At 47.9% G+C, this 17661-nt stretch overlaps 2 protein-coding genes across 3 annotated transcripts; both read right to left on the reverse strand.

Annotated features, from left to right (window-relative positions):
* Nucleotides 1-633: 633 nt before the first annotated feature.
* cnsta (consortin, connexin sorting protein a) lies at nucleotides 634-12829 on the reverse strand. Of its 2 annotated transcripts, none has more exons than XM_084668257.1 (12): nucleotides 12718-12829; nucleotides 10584-10673; nucleotides 9966-10277; nucleotides 8448-9007; nucleotides 6863-6893; nucleotides 6293-6379; nucleotides 5907-5991; nucleotides 5403-5424; nucleotides 5210-5291; nucleotides 4221-4843; nucleotides 3088-3241; nucleotides 634-2867 (listed from the first exon to the last, which is right to left on the reverse strand). In XM_084668257.1, exons 2-12 carry the CDS (start codon nucleotides 10591-10593, stop codon nucleotides 2659-2661), a joined length of 2175 nt encoding a protein of 724 aa, XP_084524383.1. In that variant the 5' UTR covers nucleotides 10594-10673; nucleotides 12718-12829; the 3' UTR covers nucleotides 634-2658. The 2 variants fall into 2 exon arrangements, with proteins under 2 accessions (XP_084524383.1, XP_084524382.1); XM_084668256.1 differs by having other exon boundaries at nucleotides 10584-10695; nucleotides 12718-12806.
* Nucleotides 12830-13288: 459 nt separating this feature from the next.
* On the reverse strand, nucleotides 13289-17568 carry tfb2m (transcription factor B2, mitochondrial). Its single transcript, XM_084668693.1, has 10 exons — nucleotides 17431-17568; nucleotides 16637-16949; nucleotides 16358-16547; nucleotides 16164-16255; nucleotides 15932-16085; nucleotides 15527-15675; nucleotides 15211-15300; nucleotides 14770-14826; nucleotides 14247-14395; nucleotides 13289-14041 (listed from the first exon to the last, which is right to left on the reverse strand). The coding sequence occupies exons 2-10, from the start codon at nucleotides 16895-16897 to the stop codon at nucleotides 13855-13857; spliced, it is 1329 nt and encodes a 442-aa protein (XP_084524819.1). The 5' UTR covers nucleotides 16898-16949; nucleotides 17431-17568; the 3' UTR covers nucleotides 13289-13854.
* Between the last annotated feature and the right edge of the window lie 93 nt (nucleotides 17569-17661).

The following is a 17661-nucleotide window of genomic DNA, read 5'->3' on the forward strand; positions in this document are numbered from 1 at the left end:
TCATTTTTTAAGTACAACTGATTTACAAAACCATCTGCGTTACCCACATCAATAGAAAACAAGAACATAAAAGGTACATGCACAATAATCTTTTGATCTGTTAATTTTTTTACTTAGCGGGCAAAACAGATATTACATTAAAATCAGAGGGAAAAAAAGCAACATTAAGACAAAAGAGTGCCTGAGCCAGCCAGAGCACTCGTGCAAATACAAATTAAGAAGGAAGGATAGCCTATGTCTCAATAGTGCATAGTGGTTTCTTCCTCTCTCCTTCTTCTTGCCTCCTACTTAATATTTCACCCATAATGAACAACAAGGACTACAAAGATGGACTCCATCAGTAACAGTTGTTGAGAAAGCGTCTGGAAATGAACCATTGAAAACAGGATGAGTTCTGAGACCAGTGCAACAAGGAATGGGCACGGAAGGAGGAGATGAAGGGAACCACGTTAGACTATTGAGATGCACCCCTGGAGCCTACTCTGGTCACCTCTGAGAGCGACACAAAGAGTGACAGTGCTCCAGATTTTCAGATAACGATCAGTTATGTTGTCTTCTGAATTGGTATGCGTCAGGACTATGGAGAACAAAAAAAGCCTACAGTAACAAAAATGAAACACAAAAAATATGATATAAAATTAACACATTTTTTTAATGAAGACAGAACTAATCAATGATGATGATCAATCAGTGGTCGTAAGAGGTAATGCAGAGACTGAGTTTAAGATATGAACCATCGTCACTCAAGAAAGGGTACCCTCGAGTTCAGATCCAAACATACTGAAGGAAACACAATTCTCAGACAAATCAGCGTTATTCAAGTACCAGACATGCTTTAGAAAGCTACCATCATCATCATCCTCACCGCCACCACCATCCTTGTCATAGTCCTCATTATTATAACCGCCATCCTCTTCATCATCATGGTCAAAATAAGAATCGAGAAAAATAGTTGGAAGCTACTAGAATTACCATCATCCTCACCTTCCCCTTCCACCCCCTGCATAAGGTGCCAGTGGTGCTGAGAAGCTGCAAGGAGACCTGGGGCTCGTACCGTACGCATCCACAGGTAGCAACGCTGACCTGGAACCAGCGCATCTACGTCTGTGCCTTCCCTGCCCACTGGTGAGTGGCAGACCTCCCGACACAAACATTCCACATCCCGACACAAACATTCCACATCCAGACACAAACATTCCACATCCCGACACAAACATTCCACATCCAGACACAAACATTCCACATCCAGACACAAACATTCCACATCCAGACACAAACATTCCACATCCAGACACAAACATTCCACATCCAGACACAAACATTCCACATCCAGACACAAACATTCCACATCCAGACACAAACATTCCACATCCAGACACAAACATTCCACATCCCGACACAAACATTCCACATCCAGACACAAACATTCCACATCCAGACACAAACATTCCACATCCAGACACAAACATTCCACATCCCGACACAAACATTCCACATCCAGACACAAACATTCCACATCCAGACACAAACATTCCACATCCAGACACAAACATTCCACATCCAGACACAAACATTCCACATCCAGACACAAACATTCCACATCCCGACACAAACATTCCACATCCCGACACAAACATTCAACACATGCATATTGCTCTCTGTCCTGGGGCCTGTGCAGAATAAGCCAAGCTTTCTGTCAGGGAAAGTAATTGACATAAACCTGTATTATTCTGTAAACTCGCTTCAGGGAACAGGCGTCTGGTCTCGTTTCGTTGCATAAGCTCTGTGGGGTTCATCCCAGTGGATGACACCAGGATGGATCACCACATTCCAGAATGGATGATGTCAGGGTGGATGACAACAGGGTGAATGCTACACCAAGGACCCTGAACTTCCCAGGACACCTGGTGGTCACACATAGCAATGCGTTTTGTTTTCTTGTACATTTTGCTTCCTCAGCAAGGTGCCACGTTGGCGTAGAAACGCTCTGCACCCCAAAACAAACGGTGGATCCTTTGTTGCCTGGCGACGGTTCATGATTAATGACACCTGCAAGCGTCTGTGTGCAGTGGGACCACTAATGCCTAACACCTCACTGATCCTCACTGAGGACTAACACAGAATCAAATATTTTGTTTAAAACAAAGTATCATCCATAAACGGTTTAAGACATGATTTATATTACTATAACCACAGATAGTTGCTTGATATTCGAGGTTCAAAAGGTTAAAGTGTTTTTAAAAAGGTGGCTTTAAAAATAGTAACGTCTTCAAAATGTCTTGAGTGGATCAGCCTGAAAGAGGAGACGTGTCACTTCCTGTTGCATCATTCTGATCCAGAGTCCCAGTGAAGGATATGAGCCCAGTCTAGTGGGCTGACCCAGGGTCAGTAGAGTGTAGTCAGCCTGTTGGGGTCCAGCTCGGGAAGTGACCCAGGGTCAGTTCCAGCTGACAGCCTACGTCAGTGGAGTGTTTCATAGTGTGGCTCAAGCCTCATACGGAGAACAAACACACACACACACACACTTCCAATGCCAGCCAGGGACTCTAGAAGTAGTGTGACAGAGGGAAAGTCACAGAACGGAACGAGAGGAAGTTCAATCGCGAGACCTCTTCCTCAAATGTCCTCACCCCTCCCCCCTCCCCCTCCCTTCCTCCTCTATGACCCCAGGGCCAGCCAGTGTCGGATCTGCTCCATCCCACGATGCATCTGGTCCAGGTAGAAGTCGGCGTTGCGGGAGAAGTCCCTGCAGAGGGGGGAGTGGGCATCGCCCAGCGCGCAGTAGAGGGCAGTGCCTCCCACGCTGATCACCACGGTAACCAGACACAGCAAGAAGAGCAGCAGGCAGGAATCCCCACCTGTCATGTCTGAGAGAGAGGGGGAGAGAGAGAGAGAGAGAGAGAGAGAGAGAGGGGGGGGGAAAGGGAGGGAGAGAGAGAGAGAGAGAGAGAGAGAGAGAGAAAGAGGGAGGGAGGGAGGGAGCAAAAGGTTCTATTAAATGACGTAATTTCACTGTCACATAAAATACAAATGCGTTTGGATAGTGTTTTAAAACGAATCTACACACACATACACACACACACTTACCCTGGTCATAGCCATCATCAGGCACCTTGAAGCGGACCCTTCGCTTGGCAGGGGATTTGTGAGTGGGAGGGGCAGAGCTGGAGGCCACAGACACATCCTCCACACACGCACTCCTCCTCTTCAGGATGGACACCAGGCCTGGGGCAGGTGCACTCTGTGAAGACACACACACACACACAACTGATTAGACAGAACCTAGCTTGGTTCACAGAAAGGCCCACATGCAGTGGCAGAACCTGGCCAGCAGGGGCCACTGTGTCTACAACTGGATGGTGACTAAGCCGGCCATCAGGGAAACCAGAGAAGGACAGTAGATAAAGTGCAGGATGGAGTGATGGGGGGATGGAGGAAACGATAAAGAGCTTTTTAATTATCCATCCAGCCTCCAGGAAGGACTCATGACATCAAGGAAGAGGGAAGAAGAGACTTACAAAAAGAAAGAGGGAGAGGAGAGGGAGAGAAAAAGAGAGGGAGAAATAGCAAGAGAGAGGGAGAGTGAGAAAGAGCAAGTGAGAGGGAACGAGAAAGCAAGCGAGAGGGCGAGAGAGAAAGAGAGAATGAGAGAGAGAGAAAGCAGGTGCACCTAGTTCCTGTCTCCATGGCCTCCTGGCTCGTCTCCAGGGCAGGAAGTATTTCCATATTTGGTAACAAGGCCCTAACGAGGGCCAAGTCTGCCTCACTAATTAGACACTGACTCTCCTCCTCTCCGCTCATCCCCTCGCTCTGCCCTCTCCTCCTCTCCAGTAATACCTTCTTTCTCTCTGCCCCCACTACTCTCTCTTCCTCTCCTCTTCCTCCTACTTTCTCTTTCCTTCAGTTTTTTCTTTCCTCTCTCCCCATTTTTAAAGGTTCTCTTTCAACCAGTAGTCTTCCCTGGACCAGATTCAGGGAGAGGGAGAGAATTAAACTCAAGCTTGTGCTGAGTATTGATTTGGCAGTGAGGGTCGGGATAAGGTGACGTTTAGAGAGGTCACGAATGTGTATGTGGTTGTGTGTGTGTGTGTGTCTGTTTATGCTACGTGATACAGAATAAGCATGACTATGAACAGCCTGTCCAGTTCTTGAACCCACTTATAACCGTCTCAAATCTCATCAAAACACACAAACACGCACGAACACGCGCACATACTGACCTCTTCGACAGTGATGCATTTGGCAAGATGATCTAGAGAAGCTGCTCCTACAGTGGTCGTCATCCTCTCCACCCCCATCAAGCCATCCTGCAGATGCCCTCCCTGCTCCGTACACTGGGCCCCCTCGCGGAGCTGGGCCTCCTGGTGCAGGTGGGCCTCCTGGTGGAGGTGGGACTCCTGGTGGAGGTGGGCCTCCGGGTGCACAACCATGTCTTCCTGTGGGTGAGCCTTTAAAAGCACAGACGAATCAGTCTCCTCCTGCTCCTCCTCCTCGTTAAATTCCAAGGCCTCCTCGGCTTCCTCGGCTTCCTCGGCCTCCTCCACCTCCTCAGGCCGGCTCATTTCCTTGTCCTCTGGGGGATTTGGTCTGCCCCCCTCCGCAGTGGTTTGTTCCATCTCTGATCTGCGTTCTTCAGGACACTCGGCAGGGGGCCTGTCAATCAACTTATCTCCATGAAAACCACTGGTGGCCTCTAAGTGATGGCAAGTCTTTGTCCCGCCCCCAACCGAATAGTCATTGGAGCAGAGGGTGTCTGCCAAGGCTGTAGACGATATTATTGGCCGAGCGTCCTGAGAGTCCCTTTGCACTTCCTCCATCCTCTGTAGACTCTCAGCCAGCCAGTCTGGAAGCAGACAGACTCAAAGAAGTTAAGTCAAATAAAGAACATAGATCTGATAAGAACACTAATTCAATTACAGACAAGAAGACCAGCTAGTTTGTGCGTGTGTGTGCGTGGTGTATATCTGGCCTTTGAAAGTGAAACCAGGATATGCAATGCCCTGTTTGTGTTTTCAGAGGTAACACATACCCGTGGGTCCTTGTGTGTGTGTGTGTGTGTGTGTGTGTGTGTTCTGGTAACTCACACCTTTAGTTCTCCTGAGCTCCCCTTAGGTTCATCAATAACTAAAAACATCTAGGCCTAGAGACCTCCCCAACACACACAGACACACACTCAAACACACTCACACACACACACACACACACTCACCTGAGCTACATGTAGACAGGCTGGAATCCGCAGTCTCCTCTTCACACCTTGGGGTCTTCAACAGAGACCCTCGAGTTGCATGCTACGCACACACACATACGCAAAACAACTGAATTATTATAAACGCTGTGTACAAACATGCACAAACACAAATGTGTATTCTCTGACACACACAAATACCAGGGCACCATACCTTTCCTGCTTCTGTGCTGGGTCTGTGATTCGAAAGAGAGAGAAGGGAAAGAGAGAAAGATAGAAGTAAAGATAGAGATACAGGAAAAGAGAGAGCGAGAGAGTCAAGGCAGGTCAGAGAGAGAAGAAAGAGAGAGAGAGTCAGTCCCAGCAGGTATCTCCTTGGTGACTGGAGTTCTGAGAGTTGAGGTGTCCTTACTCATCTCAAGGAGGCTAAATTTAGCAACATGCCACGTCTTTCTCGCCAATTATGTGTGTATGAGTGTGTGCGTACTTGTGTGTGTGTGAGTGTGTGTGTTGATGAAACCATAGCAGTTCACCAGCTCAAATGACATAAAGTGCAACAGCAGCAAATGGCCATATGTTTAAACCATCACCAGTTACACAAAGGTTGCCACGCACTAAATATGAGAGTTTACGTTGGGGTGTGAAATTAGTTTATCAGGAAATGCACACACACCAAAACCATTATGACACACACACACACCCACACACACACACTGACCGCTGGTGTGTGCTGCAGATGTGAGCTAGTCTCCCCAGCTGTCTGGTCTCCAGGTCTGTGTTGCAGCTCTTCCTGCCTTGTCTCTCTGAAACAGGAAAGGTCAAAGGTCAAACAGGGAGCATGTCACTTTCAGCCAATGTTTACATTTTCTTTACTGTATTAACTCAAACAAAAAGCACACAGGTGTATATATGCCTGTATGTGTGTGAGTGCATGTGTGTGAGAGTGTGTGTGTGTAAGAGTGTGTGTGTAAAAGTGTGTGTAACGCCATAGCACCGTGTGTGTGGGGGGGTGTTATTGCATGGGTGAGTGTTAATACATGTATGTGCGTGACTGCAGTTGTACGAGTGTGTGTGTGCGTGTGTGTGCGTGTGTGTGTGTGTTACCCCACTGCTCCTGCAGAGTAGAAAGGTTGACCAGTAGTCTCTGATGGTACAGTCTCTCCAGCTGTACACACCACACCGCCCTCTCAACTGGCACCCCAGGGGTAAAGGCCAACTCAGAACACATACGTACACACACACACACACACTCGGAGGATGGGATGAGGGGGTAGGAGACAAGTTGGTGGAGGAGAGAGAGAGGATTAAAATAGAGGGAGAGTAAGACAGAGAGAGGCAGAGAAATAGATCAGAGAGAGAGAGAGAGATCCGCACGCAGCGTGGCTCATGTTTATGCATGTCAGGAGACAATCCCTCCATAGACTCTCTCTCTCTCTCTCTCTCCTTCCCCTCCTCTCTCCCTCCCCTCCTTTCTGAAAGCAGCTGCACAAGCATGCTGGGAGTCAGGAGCAGGGTGTTAACCAGCCCAGGGCCATTTCAGCTTCACCTCAGCCATGGTGTCAACCTGCATGGTCATGACCACACACGCACACATCCACATTCAGACACATACCCCCATACTGGTGTACACATAGCCACATACACACAGGCAAAGAGAGGGATTGATAAGGATACAGTCTTCTTGAAGGACGAAGGCCTCAGCTATCTGCAGGGAAGGAGAGGAGAAGGGATCAAAAAGCATAAATAAGTAACCAAACCAAAACAACAGGTGTTCCCACGACAAGCAGCTGTGAGGCAGAGGAGAGTCCAGACACCACAGCTAGCCTACTGTAAAACAGGAATGATTGACAGGGCTCAGGACAACATCTGACAGGTTAAAGTTCTCCTAGCTAGCACAGCAAACACCACAGAGAAGGGGAGATAGTGTGTGAAAGAGAAGAGAGACAGTAAGAGAGATAGTGTGAGAGAGAGAGAGAGAGAGAGAGAGAGAGAGAGAGAGAGAGAGAGAGAGAAAGAGAGAGACAGAGAGAGAGAGAGAGAGAGACAAAGAAAGAGACAGAGAGAGAGAGAGAGAGAGAGAGAGAGAGAGAGAGAGAGACAGACAGACAGAGAGAGAGACAGAGAGAGAGACAGTAAGGGAAAGAGAGATCTGCTGACGGTGACAAGTTCTCCAAGTTTCCCCACACACCCACCTGTAGAGTGGAGCAGTACACCCCCTGACACATACACAGACAGGTAAACAGACAGACAGACAGACAGACAGACAGAGGGAGAGTGAGACAGAGACAGAAAGGCATGCCGACAGAGAGACAGGCTACCTCTCCAGTGACTTGTCTTCCCAAGTTAACGTAATAGAAAGAGAGAGAGACAGACAGACAGACAGACAGAGAGAGAGAGAGAAAGAGAGAGAGAGAACAGGGACGTGTGCCCACCGTGAGTGAGAGAGAAAGTGAGGAACAGCAAGTGAGTCAGAGAGAGGGACAGAGAGAGGGGGGACTGCTCGCTCTGATGAAGTAAGAAGGCGGTACCAACCCACTATCCTTTCTCTCCCTCTTTCTCACTCACTCTCTTTCTCCCTCCCTCTCTGCCATAAATCTACATAAATGTGAATTGTGGCTCAATTCACAACACAGTTCTGCACTGTGTGGTTGGGAGAGTGAAAGCGTAGAGAGAGAGTGAAAGAGAGAGAGGAGAAGGGTGGTGGGAGGAGAGCGTCAGGAAAAAGAAAAGAGGCTTTAACAGTTCTGCCTCAGTGTGTATAAGCTGCCTTTAATCACTATAAACTCTGTATAAAGTTCCCCCACATAACAACCAGTCACCAACCACCTACAACTAGCTCATTCTTTATCACACTCTCTCTCTGTCTCTCTCTCTGTCTCTCTCTGTCTCTCTCTGTCTCTCTCTGTCTCTCTCTGTCTCTCTCTGTCTCTCTCTGTCTCTCTCTGTCTCTCTCTCTCCACCCCTCCCCTCCCTTCTCCTTAAGTATGTGTGTGTCTCTCTCTTACATGTTTGGTTAACAGATGACCTTGAAATGTGTGGGGGTGTGTGTGTGTGTGTGTGTGTCTGTGTGTGTTTGTGTCAGTTCCAGGTATGTTAGTTCCTCAGCAGTTAGCCCATCTGTCTTGCAGACATTCTAATCGAGATGACAGACTTTCTGTCACACCTTGTCACATGTCCTGTCATGCAACAGTGTGTGCGTGTCATCTCAGACACAAACACACACACACAGACAAAATATGTGGTAGATGCTGTGGATCACCTGGTGCAGGTACTGGGGCAGGTGTGTGTCATCTCCACGTTCCCCAAGATCCTGCAGACAAGCCAGGAGGGCAGGAGTAGGAATGGGTTCTGTGGTGCAGCTGGTCCCCACAGTGGAGATGATGGGTCCTTTGGCGCGGCTGCTCCCCACAGTAGAGGTGACGAGTCCTGTGATGGTGCTGAATGGTCCTACGGTGCAGCTCGGTTCCACAATGGAAGTTATGGGTCCCACGGTGGAGGTGATGGGTCCCACGGTGGAGGTGATGGGTCCTGTGGTGCAGCTCGGCTCCACAATGGAAGTTATGGGTCCCACGGCAGAGGTGACGGGTCCCACGGCGGAGGTGACGGGTCCCACGGTGGAGGTGATGGGTCCCACAGTGGAGGTGATGGGTCCAGCAGTGCAGGCGGGTTCTAAGGTGCGTATTCCAGATCCAGCAGAGCAGGTGAGGAGTCTTGGGTGTGAGGCGTCACTTTGTAGGAGCTCCTCTCGAGTTGTGGTGAGGGGGCTGATGGGATCTGTAGTTTCTGGAGACACAGAGGCGTGGAACTCTACCAGACTGCCTACAGTTTGAACAAGCGAGACAAAGAAAAAGAGAATTAGACAACATTAACAAGTACAAAAATCTTTATGAAGAAAAGAAAGTTACGGCATGTGCTGCCGGCAAAACCCACGGCACTGTGATGTGTGTGTGTCCCACAGAAGCAGAAGGAGTCAGGCCACACCCGCCCAGCCAACAGATCCTTTATTGTGTTTCCCGAAAAAATTTCATTTGTGGCCACTGCTGGTGGTGACGCAGCACAGTAATGAGCCACAACACTCCACTCGGCTCAGAGAGTCAAGTAGCTCAAACACACACACACTCACACACACACACACGCCACCTCTCCGCTACATTAGCTTTTAGCTAGGAGGCTAACCAGAGACGCTGTGACAGACAGACGACAACACGGCTAGCGGCGGTGAGCTAACAGACTCTAAGTGGATGCTGTCAGAATGACTCAGCTAACACGCTAACACGCTAACAGACCATCCAGCCTCCAGGCTCCTCAGCAGAGGCTGGAGAAGGTGGAACGACAGCGTGGGGTCACTCACAGGGTCACTGTCGCTGCTCACGCCTCCTCCTCCTCCTCCTCCTCAGCCTCAGCCTCCTCCTCCTCCTCAGCCTCCTCAGCCTCCTCAGCCTCCTGCCTGTCACTTTCTCTCCTCCTTTAGCCACCACACACTTTTTCTCTTCTTCCACTCCCCTTCCTCTGTCTCCCTCTCATTGGTCATAGATCACGTGGTCACTCTGACATCATTCAGTCTAATCTGGTCCACTAACCGTTTAACACACAGACACACACACACACAGGGTAATTCCAGACAGTTGGGTAACCTAAGGTAATACAGTTACAAGCAAAGATTAGCCAGGTTGACCCTGGTCTGGCATTAGCTACTTAATGCCAATGTCCCTCCCGCTTTGCTTGAGCAATGACATTGTGTGTGTGTGTGCGTGCGTGCATGCGCGTGTGTTTTCACCTGTGTCTGAGAATGAGGAGTCTGTCATCGGAGTGTCAGGTGACTGGCCGCGAGTCACACTGCTACTCTCTGACTCCTCCCCCTCTTCTTCCTCCTCCAACATCACATGATCCACGTCCTCATCCTCGTTGTTGTTGAGGGAGTCCTGCTGAAACAACTCTCCTCCACCCCCTCCTCCCCTCCTCCTTCTGCTGCTCTCCTCCTCTTCTGACGGGCTCTGGTCAGGTCCATTTGGGTCATGTGACAGATTGTTCTGGAGGTCGACCCGCGGAAGACCCCCTGACACCAGAGGCCCCTCCCTCTCACACTGACCTGACACACACACAAAATAAGATTGCACAACATTTGTACCCATGGTGACAGATTTACAAGCTAACAAAACAACTCCATTTCGGCCACAGCTATAAAGTACTGTCTTAGGCTACTGCATTTTAGTGGTCACGGAGTCGCGGAATAGTCTGTATTTACAAGCCACATAGCAAAGTATCTCAAACATGAACAAAAATACTAAACCATCCTAGGCCCTAAAGTAGACTTCTATCATAGACCTTAATGCTCATCAACAGTCATCAATAAAAAGTCAGATAAATGATAAACAAACTAATTCATGATACCAACCATCATCCATGAGTCTCCAACTCTGCAATCTGTACGCATGAAGATTGGCTCCTCCCCAACTTCTACTAGCCACGCCCCTTCAGAGCCCTGCTGCAGGGAAAATGAGAGAGAGCTATCAAGCAAGAACGAGCCAGAGAGAGAGAGAGACAGAGAGAGAGAGACAGAGAGAGAGAGAGAGAGAGAGAGAGAGAGAGAGAGAGAGAGAGAGAGAGAGAGAGACAGAGAGAGAGAGAGAGAGAGAGAGAGAGAGAGAGAGAGAGAGAGAGAGAGAGAGAGAGAGAGAGAGAGAGAGAGCGTGAGAGCGAGAAAGTGACAAAACAAGTCTGGTGTCATTCCTGTGCAACCTTTTATGCAACATGAAAAAGTTCAATTCAGCAGAAGGCCCAACCTAACAACACATACACACACACACAATGAATATCTGCTGTCAAACATCTTAAACGTTAGATCAACACAAAGGCACACGCAAGGTAGCGGTCACACGTGTTGGACCAGATAACCGTTCTGTGTACGACACAGATTAGAGGCTTGAAGCAGTCAATCAGTTAGCACTGCACACACTATGATGTCCAGCATGATAACACATACTTTACTCCACACTTTACTACACACTAGTACTTTACTACTCACAAAGGAAAGCAGCCTTCTGTATACACACACACACGCGCACACACACACGCACATACACACACGCACATTTATCTGGCGCAATTCCGCCTACTAATGTAGGGTTTTATCACTTGGGCCTTACGGTGATACACAATTCCTCCAGGACTCTATCCCACATAGAGAAGGAAAAGAGAGGGATAGAGACTGAGAGAGAAAAGACAGAGAGAGAGCAGCTGTGGCTTATGCAACCTTGCTTTCTAAATTACAGGTGTTATTGGGACTTCATTTCCCGAGAGTGTGTGCGTATACATGGTGTGTATGTGTGGTGTGTGTTCATGTGTGAGTGTGTAACCAGGCGTGGTGGAGGCAGATGAGCTTAGTTGTGTTATGCCTAACCTCTCTGACCCACCGTGTGTGTGTGTGTGACAGAGTGTGAGGGACACAGAGGGAGGCAGAGAGAGGCAGGGAGAGAGACAGAGAGAGAGAGACAGAGACAGAGACAGAGACAGAGACAGAGAGACAGACAGAGAGAGAGAGAGAGAGAGAGAGAGAGAGAGAGAGAGAGAGAGAGAGAGAGAGAGAGAGAGAGAGACAGAAAGAGAGACATAGGGAGAAAGAGTTAATCCAACATCTTGGAACTGGATGGCACAGGGCTGGACAATGTCCCTCTCTACCTCCTACAACCTCCATTTTCTGGCCTCTTTCGCCAACTCTCCCCTTCCTCCTTCATCCCTCACCCACCCTCTTTGTCTCTGCCTATCTTCTACAAGGGGGTCCATGAATAATGAAAGACAAGAACACACACACACACACATCTTGGAAGATACAAGAGTTGGAAGTCTGCAACACACACACCTAAGTATTGGATCTTTAAAAACCGAGCCAGAGTAGATTTGGCAAAACTCACACACATCTGAAACAAGTGACAGTAAATCCAGCTATACAAGATTAATAATATACAACTGGCTGTCCTGGGGAAATAGACTACATCGGGTCAGGAATCGGTGTCTCCTGTATGTAATATAATGTGCCAGACGAATAAAGTGCGGCTCTCAAGTCATGACTGGTTTGTCAAGAAAATAAAGGTCCTATTTTAGAATAAGTCTGCTTTAGCTCTACCTTTGTCATTCTAAAAGTACTCCACCTTGCTTAGTACAAGCCTCCTCAATCGTGTTTGCCTGATCTTTACGGTCTATTCAAAGCTAACATGCTAGCTAGATAACGTATACGGGGAACTTAACAGATCAGATGCACTCTATTGAGACCCATATATGTGATGGCTTTCTTGCAATCGCAGCATACAGTTAAAGGTATATATTTGCTGTTAGTCAGCTAGCTACTAGTGCTGATGTTTTTAACCTACAAGCTCATTTACATTCACTAAATGCGCGTTAGCTAGCTTACTGGCTATCCAACACATCTGGATGCCAGTCTTAAGCTAGCAGGCATTGTGAATGTTGGTTAATGCCATAGTTATATGTCATTGACTAAGCCAAATGAGTAACAATTATTTGTAGTTACTCACCAGTAATAGTAAACCAGTTCGTAGGTTATGCTCGAATGGCCGAGTCGCAGAGATGCACTGCTGGGTACAGACCACAGCTAGCTGCCTGGCTACCTATAGAAAAATGTTTTGCAGGTCAGTCTTTTTTGCACATACCTTGTCTTTCTGATCCAAATGAAGATATGTTGTCGCCATCATGCGGCAACAAATGTAAGTACACAACACAAGCATACAATTTACTGTAATTTACAGCATGATGAACGAAGTACAGAGGTTGGCAAATATGCTTTATTCATTTCATACTTTTAGATGTGTACATTATTTACATTACAGCTAGAAATAATTCAATAGCATTTTGAATAGTTGTGTGGGACTGAATTGGGAATACTTTCTGGACTGTAGCGTTTGGAGACCTCGGGGCCTGGTCCATAAAGGAAGTTTACTAACGAAAACTAAAGAGCCCGTTTCATCCGACTTTATGGAAACGCCCCCGTGCCCTGATCAGCTTCCAAACCTTTCATCCTCAGGTCTGGGTATAATTAAAGCTCGAGTATACTGTAATGGTACTGTGTATGCACATTCAAAGTCTAAGTCAGATATTAATAACCATTTTATTGCAGGCAAACCGCAGTCTTGGCTTTTACGTTATATTGCTTTTAATAAGAATAAACGATCCGACAGGTTTGTTGTTATGTTGCCCCAAATAACATTTTCACGTTGCATTCTGCATTAGACCGTCATTTACCGATACATTTTTACATAGTTGGCTTGAATGCTTAGTGAATTGTCTCGAATTTATACAGAACCAACAGACACAAACACAATCTGTAGTACTCTTCAGGCACAGTCCAAAAATCTGCTGTTTCAAACATTAATTTTCATGTGCTGCATCTAAAAAAAGAACTACAGTATAAAACCCACACAAACCCACACCTCTTGACCTTGATTCTGTCTTCCTGCCTGCAGTCTCTGCTTCTCCATGGACACACAATTTCAGGCTCGACACACACTCCCTCTCTCAGGTCCTGATAACAGCCAGCCACAGACCAGCATCATCTAACACCAGTCCTTCAGTTTACAAACACCATGTAATTCTCCTTTTAAGAGTCTGTTGCAATACCCCTCCAGGCCTGCGGGCAGCGCTGGCTGTGGTAATGTTCAGCTCCAGCTATCCTCTGTGTTGTCCAGGACCTCTTGGTAGAGCCAGCTCTGGGTGAACTCCTGAGACTCCTCCATCAGCTCAAACAGCTGGCGGTACTCATGGGGGTAGACGTGACCCGTCAGGATGTCTTCGGGCATCCCCATCTGACTCAGCAGTTTTGGACCACTCTCTGGACTCCACAGGCTGGGAGAGACAGGAGGAAGAAGGGTTAGAGAAGAGGAAGACAGAGAGGGAAGAGAGGGAAGAGAGGGAGGGGATAATTAGAGGTGAACCGGAGGGTGTGGGAGAGAAGGAAGGATGAGAAACAAGAGAAGATGATGATGAGGAGAGCAGGAGGTGACAGAGGGATGGAGAGAAGGGAAAGGAGGTGTGTGTGTGTGTGACATACTTCAGTTTGTCCATAAGCAGAGCCTTCCTCTTGGTTAAACACTGTTTGACCATCATGATGAGCGTTGAGGAGTTGGAGGGGCTGAGGTGTGCTGAGAACAGATCCTCTCTGGGCGTCAGGCGCACCAGACACATGTGCTGGTTGGGGAGCTGTGGGCGGGGAAATGTCATCAAGACAACACATCAACAACTTTGGGTCACTCGGTAACACTGCAACTGTTATTTTAACAGAGTTTACCCTTCTGATTGGACTAACTTAATCGACCAATCACGGCTTATCAACATGAGTAAATTAATGCATCTTATTATATTACACGGAAGTTATGTTGCCCTTGATTTGACACTGTTTTTGTGGCACTGTACTAAGTAATATTGTAGTTTAGATAATGTTACTGGCCACTGAAAAACTGTTGGAACCATGCAATTCTGATCCTTGATGTTCTACTGTACGTATTTATGCACTGCTTGACTGTAGATGATTGATTGTGGAGTCTGACGTGCAAGTTTGAAGCCCAGTTTCTTACCCTGCTCTTCTTAACATGGATGTATTTAGAAGATGTTACAAAGGAGGACCAGGGCTCCTGCAGGACACAACCAATAGGAGGCATGTTAGTTAGTGATGTCACATCCCCTCAGGTTGACCATCTTATCAGGTCAGGACAATCTGATTGTGATCCTAGTTAGGCCCACCCCTCCTCCCAACTGGTTTCCTTCTCTCTTCTTCCTCTCCTCCCTTCCCCTACCATCTTCCTTTCTCACCGTACTTCTTTCTTCCTCCCTCTCTCCATCTGCTACTCCCCCTCCCTTCCCATCCTTTTACCTCCTCTGCACCTCCTCTCTTTCCACCTGACTGCGGACTACCCCCCCTCCCCCCTCCCCCCTCCCTCCCTCCCTCCCTAATCCATCCACCCACCCACCCACCCACCCACCCACCCACCCACCTACCCTCCCTCCCTCCCTCCCACCTTGTGCAGCAGCTGGATGTTGCAGGCCATCTGCCACAGGGCTCCAATCCCTCGGTAGTTCTCCATGTCTCCTGGCCGTGCCAGCAGTTTCTGAGGGAGAAGAACATGAGCATCATCGCCATCCCCCTCCTCCTCATCATCATCATCATCAAAGTCATCTGTCCACAGGTCATCAGTGTTGAGGAACAAGGGATTTGGCTTGTTTGCCATATTGGCCCAAAGCTAAGAAATCCCTTTACAACCAAAGCAGTGGTTCTTGGCGACCATAGCCGTCTTCATGAGTGTGTGAAGAAGTGTGTGGTGTGTGTGTTCTCACCAGGTACTCTCTCTCACTCATGAGCAGGTTGAGTTCGATGCGTCCGTAGTGGAAGATAGATTGGCGTTCTAACAGAGCGTACACCAGCCTCCACATCTTGTTCTTCTCAGTCATGTGAGGCATGATCCCCACCACCCGAACTGAGGGCTCTGAACACACACAGTAGAGTCCTCATCAAATATTCGGCAACTCTTTCAAAAAGACAATTTCAACCTTTCGAAAGTTGTCCGAAACTTTTTTTGCAAATAGTTTCTCAACTTTTTTTGCAAATAGTTTCTCAACTTTTTTTGCTAAAGTAATAACAAAACTGTTCAGAAACAATTTTTGCAACCTTTCAAAATTATGTTTTCCACAAATATATTTTCAACCTTTCCAAAAAAGTGCATGAGAGTGCATGCATCTCACCATCAGTCCATTTGGCCTCTGATATACCCAGGTCGGTGAAGAGCTTGTCTGACTTTCTGACCACAGATTTCTGGGTAATCACTGTCCGAGGGTCCAGATTGAAGAAGTCACACTGGATCACATCCAACTGACCATCCAACTTGCTTTCCAAGGCCTGAACACACACATAACACAATGTAACAAGAGGCTGTAGAAAGGTTACCGTGTGTGTGTGTGTGTTTGTGAGTCGTACCCGGAGGTCTGGCAGGAAGCATCGTTGTGGCTCCAGAGCAACCACTCTCTGTGCCCCAGCGTTGAGCAGTGTTCTGGTCAGCACCCCTGGACCTGGGACACACAGCACATCCCTCTGAGCCCTACATCCCAGTTCTAAAACACCAACGTTGGTATTTAGGCTCATATCGCCCATCTGTCCGCCAGTACGCCTACCTGGGTGGCACTCAAAGATGACGGCTTTGCTGTCCTCCAGGTTTGGGCCCATACATTGAGCCACTGTGCTGGCGAGGGCCGGATCTATGAGGAAACGCCTCACAATGTTACAGGTCTTGGCCTTCAGGGTGTTCTCCTCCACGCTGCCCAGATCCAGATCATCATAGCTGCGTTGTGGAGAATGGTGGTCCTACACACACACACACACACACATTAAAACTGTGCTCTACAGGACAGAGAATCCCCTCCTCTCCACACCGTCCCCAGAAGCAGACCCACCTTGACAGGCATGGCTGCTGCAGAGAGCCTCCTGTGGGGGAGAGCGGAGGACGGGGACAGCCTGTCCCCCCTGGACTGATGGACCTGGGGCCCCCCAGGCCCAGACGATAGGGAGTCCAGGCTGTAGGAGCGTCTCTGGGTGATCCGGGCCATGGGCCCACAGCGTGGGGACACCTGGGGCCTTACACAGGGCCTGTTGCCGGGACGACAGCATGCAGACCGCATCGCCAAAACCAGGAGTCTGCACACCTGGGTGGACATGATGGCTAGGTGGAGAAGGGGACAGCTCGGAGGGAAGGGGGTGGGGCGGTACCTGTGAATAGAAGAGAGGAGGTTTAGGGTACGGATATACAGTACGTGATGTGTTAAAAGTTTCCCTACGTGCAGTTCCATTACTTTAAGATCTAGCTAGTGTTTTAGGATGATACGTCAAAGACAAAAACATATTAATACTAAGTAGCGCCGTCTTACGAGCGGTATTATTATTGGAGTCGCATATACAGTAGCTGGCACCAAGTTGACTTTGGTATCGACTTGTTTTACGACATGTAACGCATGCACGTGGCTATAACCTTACTGTAAAGGTCGGTGTTAAAGTTGTTTGCGCAGTTTACAGACAAGTCTAAATGATTTAACAAGTTACCTGGACAGAAAAAACTAGAATACAGAAAAATAAGCTAGTCACGTTGTGCTGCTGTTGCTGCTAAACGCTAGCTAGCTAATTATAGCAAAATGCCAGCTATATAATGACAACCTTTGCTATGCTTTTTGTATCGATTCAAGACTTCACATACCTTTATAGCTTATATTCCACTATGTCCGGGTTTTGTAGTTCAGTTAATATATTTTCATAATACATCCTTTCAAATTTTGTGACATTGAGCTCGTATTTGCCCTTAATGTTTTCGCAACCACCCGTGTGGTGCCTGATGATGGAGGATTGGGTGCATGTTCACTACGTCATTTTCAGGCGACAGTGAGACTTATTTTTTCCAATTCCTTTACTCTTTTAATTGTATTTTTTA

This window comes from Hypomesus nipponensis, chromosome 12 (genome assembly GCF_054491055.1).
Source record: "Hypomesus nipponensis isolate SF chromosome 12, ASM5449105v1, whole genome shotgun sequence".
Classification (NCBI taxonomy): Eukaryota; Metazoa; Chordata; class Actinopteri; order Osmeriformes; family Osmeridae; genus Hypomesus; species Hypomesus nipponensis.

Excerpts from the sequence above, each read along its gene's own strand:
- cnsta (XM_084668257.1), bottom strand. Across the intron at positions 5,992-6,292 it reads TACTCTGCAGGAGCAGTGGG|AGAGACAAGGCAGGAAGAGC; the intron begins GTAACACACACA and ends TTCCTGTTTCAG. Across the intron at positions 4,844-5,209 it reads CCTGTCTACATGTAGCTCAG|ACTGGCTGGCTGAGAGTCTA; the intron begins GTGAGTGTGTGT and ends GTCTGCTTCCAG.
- tfb2m (XM_084668693.1), bottom strand. The coding sequence starts at position 16,897 with ATGTCCACCCAGGTGTGCAGACTCCTGGTTTTGGCGATGCGGTCTGCA. Across the intron at positions 14,396-14,769 it reads TCCATGTTAAGAAGAGCAGG|CTCCCCAACCAGCACATGTG; the intron begins GTAAGAAACTGG and ends CCCCGCCCACAG. Across the intron at positions 14,042-14,246 it reads CTGCTTATGGACAAACTGAA|CCTGTGGAGTCCAGAGAGTG; the intron begins GTATGTCACACA and ends TGTCTCTCCCAG.